Source organism: Lepidochelys olivacea (assembly GCF_965140295.1).
Source record: "Lepidochelys olivacea isolate rLepOli2 genome assembly, chromosome: 7".
Taxonomy (NCBI): domain Eukaryota; kingdom Metazoa; phylum Chordata; order Testudines; family Cheloniidae; genus Lepidochelys; species Lepidochelys olivacea.
Window position 1 is genome coordinate 59,299,548 of NC_140417.1, and position 16,247 is coordinate 59,315,794.

Genomic DNA, 16,247 nt, shown 5'->3' on the forward strand with positions numbered 1-16,247 from the left:
ATTTTTTTTTTTAGTTGAAAAATTCATTAAAACCAACTCTTTCCTGGGCAAAGTTCTGGTTTTGATAAATTGGCATTTTCTGATTTTTCACCGAAAAATTCCTCACCAGCTTGACTCTTGCCCTGGGTGTCAGGCTTACCGCGGTAGATCCAATCACCGGAGCTTCTGGGCTTGCTTGGCTATGGACATCTCTATCTCAACTGGTCTCTTTTGTGTTCAGATCTCAGATTTGCATGGAAGTGGAAATAACATTGCAAATGACCCAGGGTGCTGCTGAGTGCTACAGAAAGGGGTTCTGTGGCAATGGTTTGTCATTTTACACTTGCTACATTTCCTTTCAACTACAATTTTTTAAAAAGTCTCATAAAAAATCGAAGTGCATGAATGGAAGTAAAAAAATAAGAACATTTGTATGATTTTTATAAATAAACAGCACAGCAAGAATTAAATACAACGCGGCCAAAGAACATTTAGCCAGACACCGGCTTTTACAGCTTGTTCTCCTCAAACAGGATCTGGGCGTAGACCGTCGTGGTGGGCACACCTTTGGCTGCCTGATGGGGCTTGATCAGCTCAAGTTCGGCGTACGTTAAGTTCTCCTCTGCAATTTTAGGCTACAAAACAGAACCACAAAATAGAACCATAGGGTTAGAAAGGATTGCAAGGATCATCATATCTAACCCCCTGCCAAGATGCAGGATTTGTTTTGTCTAAACCATCCAAGACCGACGGTTATCCAGCCTCCTTTTGACACAACCGCCCTAGGCATCTGTTCCACTGTCCTACTGGCCTTACGGTTAGGACGTTTTGCCTGAGATTTAATCTAAATTTAAAATAAATAGTTACAAGGTTCTTATGGCCCTCCCAGTGGGACGGCTGAGTACGAAGGACTGCTGTAGTGTCTTACCCAATGAGCCAGATTTTAAAGGTGTTCAGCTGCCTACCTCCTATGAATTTCACTGGGAACTAGATGGGTAAATACTTTAAAAAAATCTGGTTCAATAGGCCTTGTTTTCCTCTCAGCTCTACGCTGCAGCAAACCAGTTTACTCCTCACTAGAACTTGCTTGGGGTTGGCGGGAAGGAAGAGAGAAAATAATCATGAACATCTGTCAAGGTTCCTTCCCCACTCTGAACTCTAGGGTACAGATGTGGGGACCTGCATGAAAACCTCCTAAGCTTACTTTCACCAGCTTAGGTTAAAACTTCCCCAAGGTACAAATTAATTTTATCCTTTGCCCTTGGATCCACTGCCACCACCAAACTTTAACTGGGTTTACTGGGAAACGTAGTTTGGACACGTCTTTCCCCCCAAAATCCTCCCAACCCTTGCACCCCACTTCCTGGGGAAGGTTTGGTAAAAATCCTCACCAATTTGCATAGGTGACCACAGACCCAAACCCTTGGATCTTAGAACAATGAAAAAACATTCAGTTTTCTTACAAGAAGACTTTTAATAGAAGTAAAGGAATCACCTCTGTAAAATCAGGATGATAGATACCTTACAGGGTAATTAGATTCAAAACATAGAGAATCCCTCTAGGCAAAACCTTAAGTTACAAAAAAGACATACAGACAGGAATAGTCATTCTATTCAGCACAGTTCTTTTCTCAGCCATTTAAAGAAATCATAATCTAACACATACCTAGCTAGATTACTTACTAAAGTTCTAAGACTCCATTCCTGTTCTATCCCCGGCAAAAGCAGCATACCGACAGCCACAGACCCTTTGTTTCTCTCCCTCCTCCCAGCTTTTGAAAGTATCTTGTCTCCTCATTGGTCATTTTGGTCAGGTGCCAGCGAGGTTACCTTTAGCTTCTTAACCCTTTACAGGTGAGAGGATTTTTCCTCTGGCCAGGAGGGATTTTAAAGGGGTTTACCCTTCCCTTTATATTTATGACAATATTTTTGGGGGGAATTTGTACCTATTTTTTTCCCAAAATTTTGCAATTTGAATTTTTGTTTTTGTATTTCAAAATTCAAAAGTTCAGTATTTGAAAAGTGGCCACCAGCCGTGTGGTTGGTCAGAAAAATGTTCCATTTCCCCTTTTATTTTCAAATTTCGAAGTATTAGAAATTTCTACCAGCTGTGCTCCTCACATGCACATCACACAACAATCAGACTCAGAGGCAGCCACTTTTACTCGCTGTTATTGGTATGCCGTGTTTTTACATTACCTAAAACTCTCCTCAGTGCCTTACAGAATAAGCCAAAGGCCAGTTTCTCCTCTTACCCTGACTGTACACCACTGTGGTGCTTGACTTCAATGGGGTCTCTCCTGTTTTAGATGAGGTCAGACTTAGGCCAAGGTCCCTGCCCCAAAGAGGCTAAAGCATTGTTAAAATTGGTGAATGTTTGACCCAAAACAAGATACAGACAACTGAGTTAACACGTGTCGTTTTATTTAACTAATTATAAATATGCCACAGAACAGCCATCAGGTGATATATCACTGTTCAATTCATCTGGATTCAGACTGGTTTCAGGACATGGTACCTATATCCTGGGTCTTCCAGTCTCTCACACTCTGAAGTGACTAGTGTTGATATATGCAGTGTTATAGCCGTGTCGGTCCCAGGATATTAGCGGGACAAGGTGGGTGAGGTGATACCTTTTTTGGACCAGCTTCTGTTGGTGTGAGAGACAAGCTTTTGCGCTTACACAGAGCTCTTTTTCAGACTCTGTGACTATTCCCTCTGAGTCAGTCCCTTAATCCTCTTCTGTTGCTATTATCTGGACTCTCTTCATTTTTGCCTTGAATATCACTCAGTATCTGTGTTTATTTTCAGTATACTTGCTTGCGTTTTTCCAGCACAAATCTCATTTCTTTATATCCTCTCCATAGGTCTGTTCCTGCACCCCTGTCCTCGGGTTGAGTCTGCTGAGGAAGTGGTATCTCGTTGAAGTCAACTCACAGGAAGAGGGGCTAGGTGGGTGAGTAAGGGTGGTTTGCAGGATTAGGACCAATGGCCTCACTCCTGCAAACACTCATGTGTTTATCTTCGAGTACATGAGTAAATCCCATTCAACCTCAATTTCTGCGTGGCACAATGCTGCAAAACTGGGGTATCAAATATCTGTTCATTTTCATAGATGTTTAAGGCCAGGAGGGCCTATTGTGATCATCTAGTCTGGCCTCCTGCATGATCACCCAGTGATTCTTGTGTCAAGTTCGGACCTCGTGACTGAGCTAGAACATCATTTTTACAAAACGTGCATCCCATCTTGATTTGAAGACTCCAATGTTGGAGAATCCATCACATCCCTTGATGGATCCAACAGTTAGTTACCCTAACTCTTAAAAAGGTACTCCTTATTTCTAGCCTGAATTTGTCTAGCTTCAACTTCCAGCCATTGGATCTTGTTTTGCCTTTCTCTACTAGACTGAAGTGCCCTTTGGAGGTTTCATAATCGTCTGTGCCCCTCACCCCCCCCTCCCAGCTGGCTTTTATTTAATACAAAACCTAAAATAGGGAGCTCTGCTAATTTAATGTCCCATTAATCAGAACAGTAAGAATACGCAAAGCATTTAGGCTACAATGTAAAACATACAGCACGAGATCCACCCTAAAAGCCTGAAGTGACTGGGAGTTTTGCCATTGTCTTCAATGAGAACTGGAGTGGGCCCTAAATGTAAAATTGCATGATGCAGGTGGAGACTCTTCCAAGACTGAATCTGGTGAGCTTTGGCAAACTGGTCATTGCCAGTTTAAAGCTCTGCATTGCTCAAGACTCTGCCAGTTCATCCTTTGCAATGGAAATGTTTACATAGCTTTGTAGAAATCAATAGCTAGGGGCAAACTCAACCCATGTTTGCGTTCCTCTCTGCTGTTTAATTACATTTCACATTTGTTTCCATTTAGAAAATGCCGTGTGTCCTAAAATAGCCACCTGACGCCCAGCTCATGTAAATTTTAGAACTAAGATTCATGAAATCATATTGTCCAGGTGTTTTATTATATTATCTCAAAATTGCATTGTTTTCTAGTGTAGATTATCTCTTTATTCCTACTTTATTCTATTATGTTTGGATATGAAAAATAACACTAGATTCCCCAAAACAGGTCATCGGGCAACGTTGGCTGATGTGTTGCTTTCATACATTTTTATGATGTTCCTATAGTAAACATAATTTAATAAAGCCAAAACATACTAAATAAATAATTGCATCTAGAAAAGCAATAAAACCAAATAAAATTAGTACTTTCATAAGTGGAAAAGGTACTGCAATTACTGCTACAAGCAACAGCACACCATAAAATGTGTAGAATAATTTCCCATATGCATATTTCTAGTATGTAATAATTTGATTGAAAATATGAGGAAACACACAGGAGGTTCAAAATTGAGAAGTGTCTACTGCTTTCAGCAGAGGATGTGTAATAACAGTACATGGGAGCCAACACTATTTTAAAGGTCCTATAATATCTAGGGTTTTGTGTGTGTGTATGTGTGTTGGGGGGTTCCAGGCACTTTTCTGTATTTCACTCATTGGCCATGTGTTTAATACTATTTTGCTGATTTGCTTATCTGAAAATACATTTTCAGACAGGCAGGCAAAGAAAACGAATTCTGCAACTCCTCCTCTCGTTTACGTTTGATAGCATTTTGGCAAGGTAAGAGCTGGGAAAATGCCACCCCTCTGTTACCGGAACGGTACCACCCCCTTAATAACAAAAAAACTCACCAGCAGGGCTGGAAGATGAGAGAAATGAATGACTGGCCATTCACCCTCTATGTTTCAAAGAAGTGTGTGGGTTAGTTAGCAATGCAACCACAACTATGACTGACCACATTGCTACGCACTTTGGAAAATTAGACGGTTGGTCTAAAATGGTGTCAAAAATGAATTCTTCGGAATCTAAATCACTTTCAAAGCAAGGTTTCTAGATTCAGAGCCTTCATCTTGGTAAATATCATTTTTTCAGGCTTCGTGATCAATACAGTGTAACATACATCACAGAATCATAAAACTAAGAAGAACCATCATGATTCTCCTTCCAAGTCTTCTTCAGGTTAGTTTTTAAGTTACTCCAGTAATGAGGCTTCTCCAGGGAGACTATTCCATAGAGCTCACCGCTAGCTATATCTTTCCTGATAGTCAGCCTGCATAACTCACTCTCTGAGATGTTAGAGTTGAGCTGGAAAAGACTTTTTTTAAAGTGGGTTTGTACCATTTATCGCTTTTTTATGGCTTACAAAAAAGGCCTGAAAGATGTGAGGTTTAAAAAAATAATTATTGTTTAATTTTGACCTTAGAATTATCAGGAATGTCCAGTCTGGCTTAGCTAGAGAACTTCTGGGAGGTCTCAGGGATGTTGATTGTGAGCTCTAGCTGAAGGAGTGAAGGGTTTAGAACCCTTAAGCAAGGATATCTTTATCCAAAGTGGTAATTTTGAGCAGTCTGACAAAATAGCCCATGTTCCCCCCCTTCTTAATAGCTGAACTTTCACTCTCTCAGCTCTTGTGATCTCACCATTTTGCTAGCTCTCTGCTTCCAACCCCTGCTGAATGTGAATTTCTAATTTAAAAAACAAGCAGATTTTTTTTAAACCAGCCATTTGGGCTTCCTCTATCCATCGTAAAGAGGCAAAAGAGGCCCAACCCTGATCGATTCCACTTGGGGGTCATTTTTAAATCTCAATGGACAGAAAAACTTCGGCAACTACTGCATCAGCTACAGATGTTAGCAATGAAGTTCAGTGTCTCCACATTCTTGCACCACTATCAGACTGCCATGGTGAATGACTCTAACAAGGGCGAGATGGAGAGAAAGTGTTATATTTACTTGCCCCGGTGAATTACCACCTGTTTATTTTCTGGCCTGCACAAATACATGAGTCCCAAACAGGTACCTCAGAGAGCTGCGTAAATATAAAATTTATACTAGCTCTTGTGTACTACAGAAACCCTTCAGAGTGAAACCCTCCTCTGCCTGGCTGCACTGAACTGGGGGTGTGTACAGACTAGGAGAGCGGGAATGAAGCAGTACCAGTTGTACATTAACTCCCAAAGCTGTCTTGCCAACAGCTGACTCGGTAGCTCAGGGTGGGTGACTGCACTGTGCTGTCAGGTGTCGATTGCTACTTCAGAGAAAAGATGATTAGCTTAAAAATGCCACATGTAGACATGAGTTGTGACATTGCTTCTTTGATCCAAATGATCTCTGACATGAACCTTTCCAAGTCTCCCCCCCACCCCAATCCAATCTGGTCTCTCAAGAGTTGAGTTTTTCAACCATGCCCAGATGCTATAAATTACTTTTTCCTTGGTATTTTCCCAAATGGACACTCTTTCACTCATTTTCTTTTGCACATGCCAGACACAAAGCTTGGGTCCTTTCCACTTGATATTTGAGTAACATCCTGTTTTGCACTCCTGCTCTGTGACCGCTCCACATGAAGAGGGCTGAGGTTATCCAGATGGTGCAGCTCAGACGCATAAATATACAGTGTCACATCCAAATATTTACAGCAGCAAAAAGCATTGACAGGCCTCTCCAGGCCAGATGAAACTGTCCCAGCCCAAGGACAGATCATTGGTCCTCTCTGCAGAAAGGCAGCATAAATCACAGAGTGCAAGGGAATGAAACTGAAGAGACACCCTCAGTCCAGATAGTCTTTTGTGCAAGCCCCAGGCTGTTGGAGCCAGGACTATGTGGGACAGCTGCCATGTGGGCCAGCCCTGGGAATTGAACTGGGGACCTCCAAAGGGAAAAACATGAGTCTCTATAGCTTGCGCTAAAGAGCTAGTATGTGTAGTGGGGGGCTGTAACAGACTCTCATCTTCTCTCAGGAGGGTGCGGTGGGAGGACGTGTAGCATCCACTGGCCAGTGGCTTATACATGTGCCCTACAGAATGCCCCGTAGGAATTCCCATGGTTAATGTTGCCAGATGCAGCACAAACCCCTGCTCAGTAGCTTCTGCCTCCTCTTATGGGGCACAGGGGGATTGGAGGGAGCAGCACACAGCTCTTTGGGGCAGAGCCACTGGCATCATTATACTCCGTGTGGCTGTTCTGCTACTGGGTGTTGGGCTCTTGGAATGAGCTCTTGGGAGCCACAAGCTTTCCTCGGGATTCTCTACAGATCCTTAGGATGGTGGGGCTGACGGACCGCGTGCCCCACCCCTGAAGAGGCTGCTTTAAAGCCTCCTTTTCTCCAGCTGCACCTTTTTTCCCTGGTTGGGGGGACGGGGTGGTGGATTCAGCTCACTGCATTCTTATGAGTCCTCAGGCCTTCAGCAGCCATGAGCCACATGGGACTTTGCAGGAAGGAATCTTCCTGGCTGCTCCAATCTCCTGATCTCCTGAGCCTCTGCAGGCCCTGGGACGGTGGAGCTCTTTCTGGGGATTTCCCCCTGTTTAGCAGATGGGGTGAGCACACAGGGGGCAGAGGAGGTTTTATTCATAGATCCCAAGGGCTGAAGGGACCATTGTGATCATCTACTCTGACCTCGTGTATAGCTCAGGCCATAGAACTACAAAATAATTCCTAGACCGGAGCTTTTAGAAACACATCCAGTCTTGATTTTAAAATTGCCAGTGATGGAGAATCTACCACAACTCTTGGTAAGTTGTGCCCATGCTTAATTATCCTCACTGTCAAAAACGTACGCCTTATTTCCAGTCAGAATTTGCCTAGCTTCAACTTCCAGCCATTGGATCATGTTAGAACTTTCTCTGCTAGATAGAAGAGCCCATTATTAAATATTTGTTCCCCATGAAGAGACTTATAGACTGTGATCAAGTCACCTCTCAACCTTCTCTTTGTTAAGCTAAATAGACTCAAGGAGCTCAATCTATCACTATAAGGCAGGTATTCTAATCCTTTCGTCATTCTTGTGGCTCTTCTCTGAACCCTCTCTGATTTATCAACATCATTCTTGGATTGGGGGCATCAGAACTGGACACAGGATCCCAGCAGTGGTCACACTAGTGACAAATACAGAGGTAAAATAACCTCTTTACTCTGACTCGAGATTCCCCTGTTTATGCATCCCGGGATCACATTAGCCCTTTTGGCCACAGCATCACACAGGGAGCACATGTTCAGCTGATTATCCATCATGACCCCCAAATCTTTTGTTTTTTGTGAATGCTAGTGCAAATCCCATTGACTGTGAGAAGCCCCAGGGGATTCTTGCTACCCAGGTGGCACACGGGAACTTGGGCTCAATATTCAAACCTGAGTGACTAAAGCGAGGTGCTGAAATCCATATTTGGGCACTGTAGTGAGACAGAGTGGCCTCCCTCCGAGTAGGAAAGTGAGGGACTACTACACTCCCCATGGTGGGTGGAGCTACATCCGCCGCACCCCCTCCCCCCACCCCACTGGAAGTCCTGAGTCTGGACAGGAAGTATAAAAGGACTGCCCGGAGCTCATCTGGGGCTGGAGCACCGGAGGGAGCAGAGGGCTCTTCCAGGGAGCTGGGCTCTCAACAGGATCTCAAAAGAGGCTTTGAGTGGAGCTGCGTCCTGCAGCCAGAGGAGACAAATAAATGCCCCGAGGAGCTGCCAGGACCACCATCAGACGAATGCCCTGAAGAGCTGTGGGGACTGCCGGCAGCCGAGTACCCCGAGGAGACAGAGGACCTTTGGACTGCAGAGCCCTACGCTCAGACTGCGGAAGGAAGTAGCCCAGGGGAACCAGACTCTGGTCCAGTTCTGCTTCCGGAGTGTGAGTCAGCGTGTTGCAGTGGGATTCCCTGCTGACCCAGTGGCGGAACACTCTGCCACAGTTAGGGCCCTGGGCTGAGACGCGGTGGAGTTGGGTGGGCCCGCATCCCCCTATTCCCTGCCATTTCACCTCTGGAGTGACAGCCTCCCCACCTGAGGCCCAAGAGGCCTGCGTTTGTCTGCCGTGCACCCGAGCCAGGACGCCAGATCCCAGACTGCTTTGTCTGCTGTGTCTGGTCTGCCCCTGCCTAAGGGCCTGGAGCTCACAGACTGTGCTCCGCCCTGCCCAGGGAGACAGTACTCCCTTATAGACTGTTAATTACTGTTGGCCCCAGCCAGAAGGTGCCGGGCTATAGACTGTGCTCTGCCCCACCACGGGCCCGGAGTTTCTCCTACAAACTGTGACTTGCAGTCTGCCTGTAGTGAGGCAGAGTGACCTCCCTCCCCATTTTGTATGTTCCACACAAAGGAGCATGGGCAGGTGCAGAAGGTTTCCGAGACTCCTGCAGTCCTGTCCTTCCAGAGATCCCAAGAGCTAGGGAGGATGGACCCTTTCACCCTCAACAGCGTTTGAGCAATGAAACAGTTTACAATTCAGAAGCAGAGATAATGCTACAGCCTTGGATCGAAAAGCCTGAGCTAAAAGATCCCATTTTGTTAACCAAGGCTTTAGCAGTCTCATCAACAACTATCTGTGATCCAACCACTGAAGGGGGTCAGTGTGCAACACTGAGAGCAAGTGGCCTACAAGAACACTTCACTTTCATTGAAATTTTCCAAACTGCTTGGTGCTGGTTTAACTGGCAAAACTCCTGTTGGCTTCAATAAGAGCAGAGTTTGGCCAACCCAAGGTGCTTTTGACAATCCCACACTTTATACCCAGCGGAAAATCCAGCCAGAAAGTCAGATTTTCCCTTGGAAGAGAGGAGTTTTAAAAATCGCTTATGCAGACACTTGTGACAAGTTAGCACTTCTGCAAAGATGCAGCTGGATCTGCAAGTTGAATTAGTCCTTGGAAATGAAAGCAAAATGCAATTGCTGGCCAATGTGAGCTCTGAAATGTCAAGGGTTCAATTGAGTTTCCACATGAAGGGATCAATAAATATGACATTGGAATGTCAGATGCTGTCCTTAGAGTTAGAAATATGAATCGAGCTTTCCACGGTGGGGACGTCTGCTTGCCCAGGACAGAAGGGTCGTTTCTCTCACATAGCGTTCCCCCTCTCCAAGATAATGTATGTGCCCATTCTTTATTCACCAGGAAAGTAACTGCTAGAGGAAAATCCTACACTGTCATTGCACAGATGGACTTTGGCACTAAGCAGGAGGCTCGTCCATCCTTAGTTCAAACAGGTTTTAGCCCCTCTCAGTGTAATAGCTCATCCCTAGTATAATGCCACCAAAGTCATCAAAGTTACACTAGGGATGGATTTGGTCCACTGAGTCCCATTTTGATCACCTCCTCTTAAGAAGATATCATGGGGATTAAAAAGATCCCAAGAAGGGGAATAAAAATGGTTAGAGTTCTACTGGGACTTTCATTAGAGAGAGACACATCAAAAATGTCATTACACAAACCTCATCTGCTAAGGGGTTTTGTATATTTTCAGTGCTTAGCCCAGTTCCATCCAAAGGTCTGACAAGGTTTCACAAACTGTTTCTGTTCATATGTGAAGCTAGGAGGATTTTTGGTCTTGGCGTGAAAGCCGCTGTGACTCAACAGGTTTGAATGCATTGTGCTTTGAATTTGAACCTGAATGTGAATGCAAACTTCAGGGAGTGCAAAAGAAATGTCCTCATGAACCCCTCAAATTCCCAACTGCTAATTTCACCACAACTCCTACAACGTGTCTCTGAGAAGAGATTGCAAAAAAAAGATTTATCTAGTGTGGAAAGGAGATGAGTAATGGGACTGGATGAAAGGCTTCAAGATGACAGAGGGACTGTGAAAATGGATCAGTCCATTTTCTATGTATATTTGCTCAATTTCATATCACTCCTACAGAGATCATTAATATCTTGAGAGTTCACAGCTGAGTCTGACACATCCTGGGAAAAATAACCTTTCCAAAAACACATGGCACAGTCTTTGACTCCTACTCAACAAGGGGGAGCTCATGTCTGATCATTCATGTGGTCAGACTCACCAGATCACTATGTCTATATATATATAATGTACAACATACTTTTCACTCAGGGAATGAACCAAACTCATCCCTGGTATAACCCCAACTGGAAAAATAATCATGCAAACGTACCAGTTTAGGCATATAATTGACTGCCTCACTGTTACCAGGTTAATAATTGTAATGGGAAAAACAACCTGAATGGCATTTTATTCAATCATTAAAAAAATCACTCACCCAAGGCACATAGATGAGTACAATGTTGTAGGTAAAGGATGAATTTGTTCCCATGCCTGCAAGAGGCTACAGCTATAAAATGACTAGTTTAAAAATGTCACCCCAAAGTCACAATCAGATATTGGAAAGTGTTTCACCAAGCAAGGGTTTGTAAAGCAGCTAAAATCATGTCTTTGTATTTCACAAGCTTATATTTCTGAGACAGTAATTGGATTGTTTCTAATTCACGGATACTTAAACCCCTTAATTATGCTATGGTGCTAGCTCCTAGGACATACTATTCATGTTCTCCCTGCAGTGAGTGTGGAGTTACTATGGTTGACTGTAGTGCCAGGAACATTTTCCTGGAAGCTAACCGTCAAAGGGATGTTTGTTTAGGAAAACATAAGCTGTAATGCTTTTAACCTGCTCTGTGTAGGCATGCGCTCTCAGTGTCTTCTTAAGAAGATGACAGTGATGTGAAATATTTAACTACATTCACTATACTTAAAAGTAAATGCTTATTATGGGGAGCCACACTGAAGGAAAAGTTTGATTTATAGGGAAATATATGCACTAAGAAATATGACCAAATCATATCTTCCTTGGACATCTTCACTGGTTTCCTGTCCTCCTAGACTTAAAAAAACACCTCCGAGGTTTTGGAGTTGTCCTTTTGGAAGAAATGTTTGCAGGGGCTAGTCATGTTGATGAATTAAGCATTAGACTCTAATTTCTTCAGGGCAGGGCCTGTCCTTAGTGTTGTGTACTGTACAGCTACTGAGTGGATTGTCAGCGCTTAGCACAGAATAATAATTAAGGCTGAGCTTTTCAAAGCTGCAACAAAATTTGGGCACCCAGTTAAAATTAATAGGAATTGGGAATCCAAAACTCCCCGGTGGCTCTGAAAAAAATCCAGTTTAAAAGTAGGAGCTTTATAAGCATATATTAGAAAAGGGAGCCTGCATCAGCTTTTGGAAGTGTTCTGCCCTTGCTTACCTATAGCCAAAGTGACTTCTTTAGCCCTGTCTCAGTCTTCTATAGCCCTGGACCTCTCCCCTCTCTCAGATGGCTGTGACATCATCAGAAAAGTCCAGGAAAAGGTATGGAAACCAAATCCTGAAGAAGTAAGACCCTTAATAATGAAACGGCTAGTGTGCTTTACCTTTCCAAACCACTCGACTACTGTAGCTGAGGGAGTCATTTGTAAGAAATAATTTATCTGACCAATTTGGAGGCATGGAGAAGTTACGTAATTGGGCCACGGCCACACAAGTCAGTGGCTGAGCAAGGAATATTCCCAATCCTGTGTTTTAACCCCCAAACATTCCTCTCTTTAAAAACCTATGTCTAGGTGTTCATGTCAGTGCTTGATTAAGGATTGCAGGCTATGGGTCTGATCCAAAGTCCATTAAGCCCATGGGGAGTCTTTGACTTTCATGGCTCAGGCCCTAAATTTGCTAAAGCTCAGCAATGTGAAAGATATCAAAGATGTTTTATTGAGACTCTGTTCTGAAGCTGGAACTCTGTGCTCCTCCAAGGGCTTGGGCAACCAAAGCCTATCTCTGCGTGACAGCCGAAGGCCAGGCAAAACAACACAGATGAGGAAGCGTAAAATCATAAGACCAAACACTTCTGGATACGTGCAGACAGGACTCCCACTGGCTACAACAGAAGATCCCCAGGGGCATGGAGGGCAGAATTTGTCCCATGGCTTTCGGCCTTTCTTACTCTCTGAGCTTCTAGCATCCCATAAATATACATCCCTCCTTGCATTTCAGCATCTCTGCTTCCTTTGATCTGCGCACATCTCCTGCTGTCACTAAAGGGAAAGGACCGCAAGGGGAAGGCATAAGCATCAAGGGGACCATATAGTTTTTATTCCAGATAAAAGAAGAGCAATATGACTTGAGAAAAGTTTTTTAAAAGGCTTTTTGCAGGGCTGTGGATTTGAATGCATTATTATGTTTTTGGGGTTTTTTAATTTTCAATTGAGATTATGTCCATATTTTACGCAGGTTACCATATTAGTTTCTTTAATTCTTTTGTAAAATTCAACTGCAACCAATTCTAGCATATTAACAACAAAAGAAATTCTCTAGCTTATTATAAACATCCTTCCAGAAACCTAAAGCACATGTCCTCTGGAAACAATTTTGCTGGTATTTAGGTTATTATAAAACCTCTCCCACAACACTGGAATTATTTGGTAATGTGGCTCTGAGGCCTACCTTGATGGCTTAGGATTTCCCGAGCACTCTGTTTCCATCATAGTTGTGGTACCTTATCTCAGGTTGGGGGATGGGGAGAGGCTGCAAGAGAAGCTCACAATGCAACAGCTCTGTCTAAGCAAGTCTATCTTTCCACTATCATCAAGTGACCACACAGCACCTGTGAACGCAGATCTAGTGCAGAAGGCATTACTATGATGTCCTTTAGCCTAGCATAGGTAGCTGTGCCCTTGGGAGAATGCCAATAGGAAATATGCAGTAAGTGGTGCAAACAGCCCTCCATCCATGGCACACCTCCTTCTCAGGTGTGCCCTCAGATAAAGAGTGAACTGATGCGTGATTGAGGGTCACACAGTGCTGGGCTTCTTGAGAAGTTCTTCTGTCCAAATCCCTTGGGGGAGACAGCCTGCTCTGATGGTCAGTGAGAAAACAGGCGTCAGGACCTCTGGGACTTACTTCCAGCTCAGATGGAAAACTGCCTGTGGGACCTCTGGCAAGTCAGTTAAGATTTCTGTGGTACAGCTTATCCATCAGGGATCATAAGGACCATCTCCCCGAGGTGCCATGAGTGGTCACATGTCTAGAGCACTTTAATGATGGAACATGCCACATTATGCCCTGTTGTGTGGAAGGGGAGAGGAGTGCGTGTGTGTGTGTGGGGTGATTCCCACAGGGAGCATTAGGTTAGTGCTGAGTTTCATTAAACTCTGCAAGGAGAAAAATGAATATTTCCCTTCTCACTTTCCCCTGTGCCTATGTAACTCCACTGATTTCAGGGGAGTCACTCTTGATTTCCACTGCTGTAACTGAGCTCAGAATTAGACCCGAATTTTCCTCTCACTTACCCTCATAGCAATAACTACACTGATTCACACCAGATTAATCAAAAGCAGAATTTGATCCTTAACATTCAGACCTCTTTGAGTGATTTTTTTTTTAACCAAAATCCTTGTGGTGGGCTTTTCTTGGGCATATGTTTTATTCCATTTTTAACAGCCCAGATCAAATTGCTATGGCCTACTTAGCGCTGTTCACTAATTTGGAATCTTAATTTTTGAGCACGCACCTTCAGTAACTCAGCTGGGGCACCTGAAATTTCAGGCACTTTTGAAAATTTGCATCTTAAATGTTTTGATGGAAATCTGAACATAACGGCTACAAATTTCTTGGTAATTTTTATGAACTGGCATAAGGAAATTGCTACAAAAGTGTAACAAATTCCTTGCACATTCATGTCTGTTAATTCATTTAGGCTGCATTATTAATCTGATTATGGAGAGATGTAATAACTGTTATTGATTATGGGACCTAGGCTTTCATTCCCATGCTGTTTATAGCTTTAACTAGAGCCAACCAGAGGATGACAATTTCTTGTGACAGCAACACTTGCTTTTAAATTTGGTTTGGTTCTGCACTGGTATGAAACCAGAATGTTTTTGCGAAAACAAACTTGCATCAAAATGTCTATTTTTGGATCATAACTGGAGCTTTGCAGGTCTGGAAGGCCCGTGTATGTGGAACACCCAGTTCAAGTCCCTGCACCGCCTGATTCCCAGCTGAGTTTTTCATCCCAGAACACTACGGATCAGGAAAAACAGGAAATTCTTTCCTCCAACTAAAAAATTTGTCCAACCAGTTCCGACCCGATGTACTGTTACCCCCAGCGGGTCTGTAATGTCTTCTTTTTACACTCCACATCATGAAAGGGACAACATTTTCTCATTGATAAGAGACATGGCTTATCAGAGGCGCAAACTTCGTGGTTTCCCCAGGGGTACTTGACTCCCGCTCCACCCCAGGCCCCTCCCCCACTCCACCCCTTTCCCCAGGGTTCCGCCCCTCCAAACCCACCCCGCCTCTTCCCTTCCCATTCCACCCCCTCCCCCGAGCACACCCCACCCTCGCTTTGCCTCTTGCTGCCCCCGTTCCTCCCCCTCCCGCCCCATGCCTCCTGCACACCGCTGAACAGCTGATCACTGGCAGGCGGGAGGTGCTGAGGGAGGAAAGGAGCTGATTGGTGGGTGCTGAGCACTCACTATTTTTTTCCTGTGGGTGCTCCAGCCCCAGAGCACCCACAGAGTTGGTGCCTATATGGCATATTAAGTCAGATTGTTTCACCAATCAGCTTTGCTGTTTGAGGAGGGTTACTATACCCAGGAATGGCTATTAGAGTGTGTCTATATAGAGGCTGTGACAAGTATAATCCATTTTGTGCAGGTTTCGACTCTGCTGGGATATTAGGCCAGACCCTCATCTGGTACAGATTGGGTCGCTACACTGAAATCCACAAAATGATGCCAATTTATGCCATCCAGGATGTGGTCACACACTTTTACTGCAGGCATTGGGTTCAAACTTTGCCCGGGAACTTATATACGAAGGCTAATGGCACCTTGCAAATACCTGTCTGGGAAATTTCCCACTGTTGCTAACACTGCAGTAGTTCTAGTATGCCTATACTTTCACATTGTTTTTGTTGGGTGAATTCTGTTCTTTAAAAACAAGCCTGGATCAGCAGATGAACTGTACTCCTCATGCTCCAGTGGGTCCCCAGGTGTAATCTGATGTGAAAGAAAAGACAGCCAGGGAGGGAGACAGCTTCCAGATTAAAGCCTGACAGCAAGGCACTAACCCAGAGTCTGCTGACTGCACAGAATGGGAGTCTTCACTTACTTTGGAAAAATGAAGCAGATCACTTTCTTTGAAAAGCCTTTTTTTCCTGTCCACCTCCAAAACAGACAGAGAGACTGAGCCTCAGCAGGGGCCATATGTGATGTAGCCGGCTGGAGAGTGAAAAAATACTTGGGGCCAGATTCACCAGCAGCATTCCAGAGAGACGAAAGCAACTGGAATCAAATGTGCTTAAGTACAGTGCTGAACGGAGGGCTAAGTCTGGCTGCTCATGTCATCTTTAAATAGGAGGTCTGAAGAAGGAAACATCTTAGCTACAGCAGCGGCCCCCAGGCACAATAAATAAGAATAATAGTAATTAACAT

The 16,247-nt window shown here is 44.1% G+C and overlaps 1 protein-coding gene across 1 annotated transcript in view; it reads right to left on the reverse strand.

Moving 5' to 3' along the window:
• Positions 1–403: 403 nt before the first annotated feature.
• Positions 404–16,247, reverse strand: part of VSTM4 (V-set and transmembrane domain containing 4) — a 53,817-nt gene continuing 37,973 nt past the window's right edge. Inside the window, exon 8 of the mRNA XM_084634341.1 lies at positions 404–614. Within this exon, the coding sequence (XP_084490467.1) occupies positions 489–614 (126 nt within the window). The 3' untranslated portion in view covers positions 404–488. The remainder of the gene's footprint in view (positions 615–16,247) is intronic.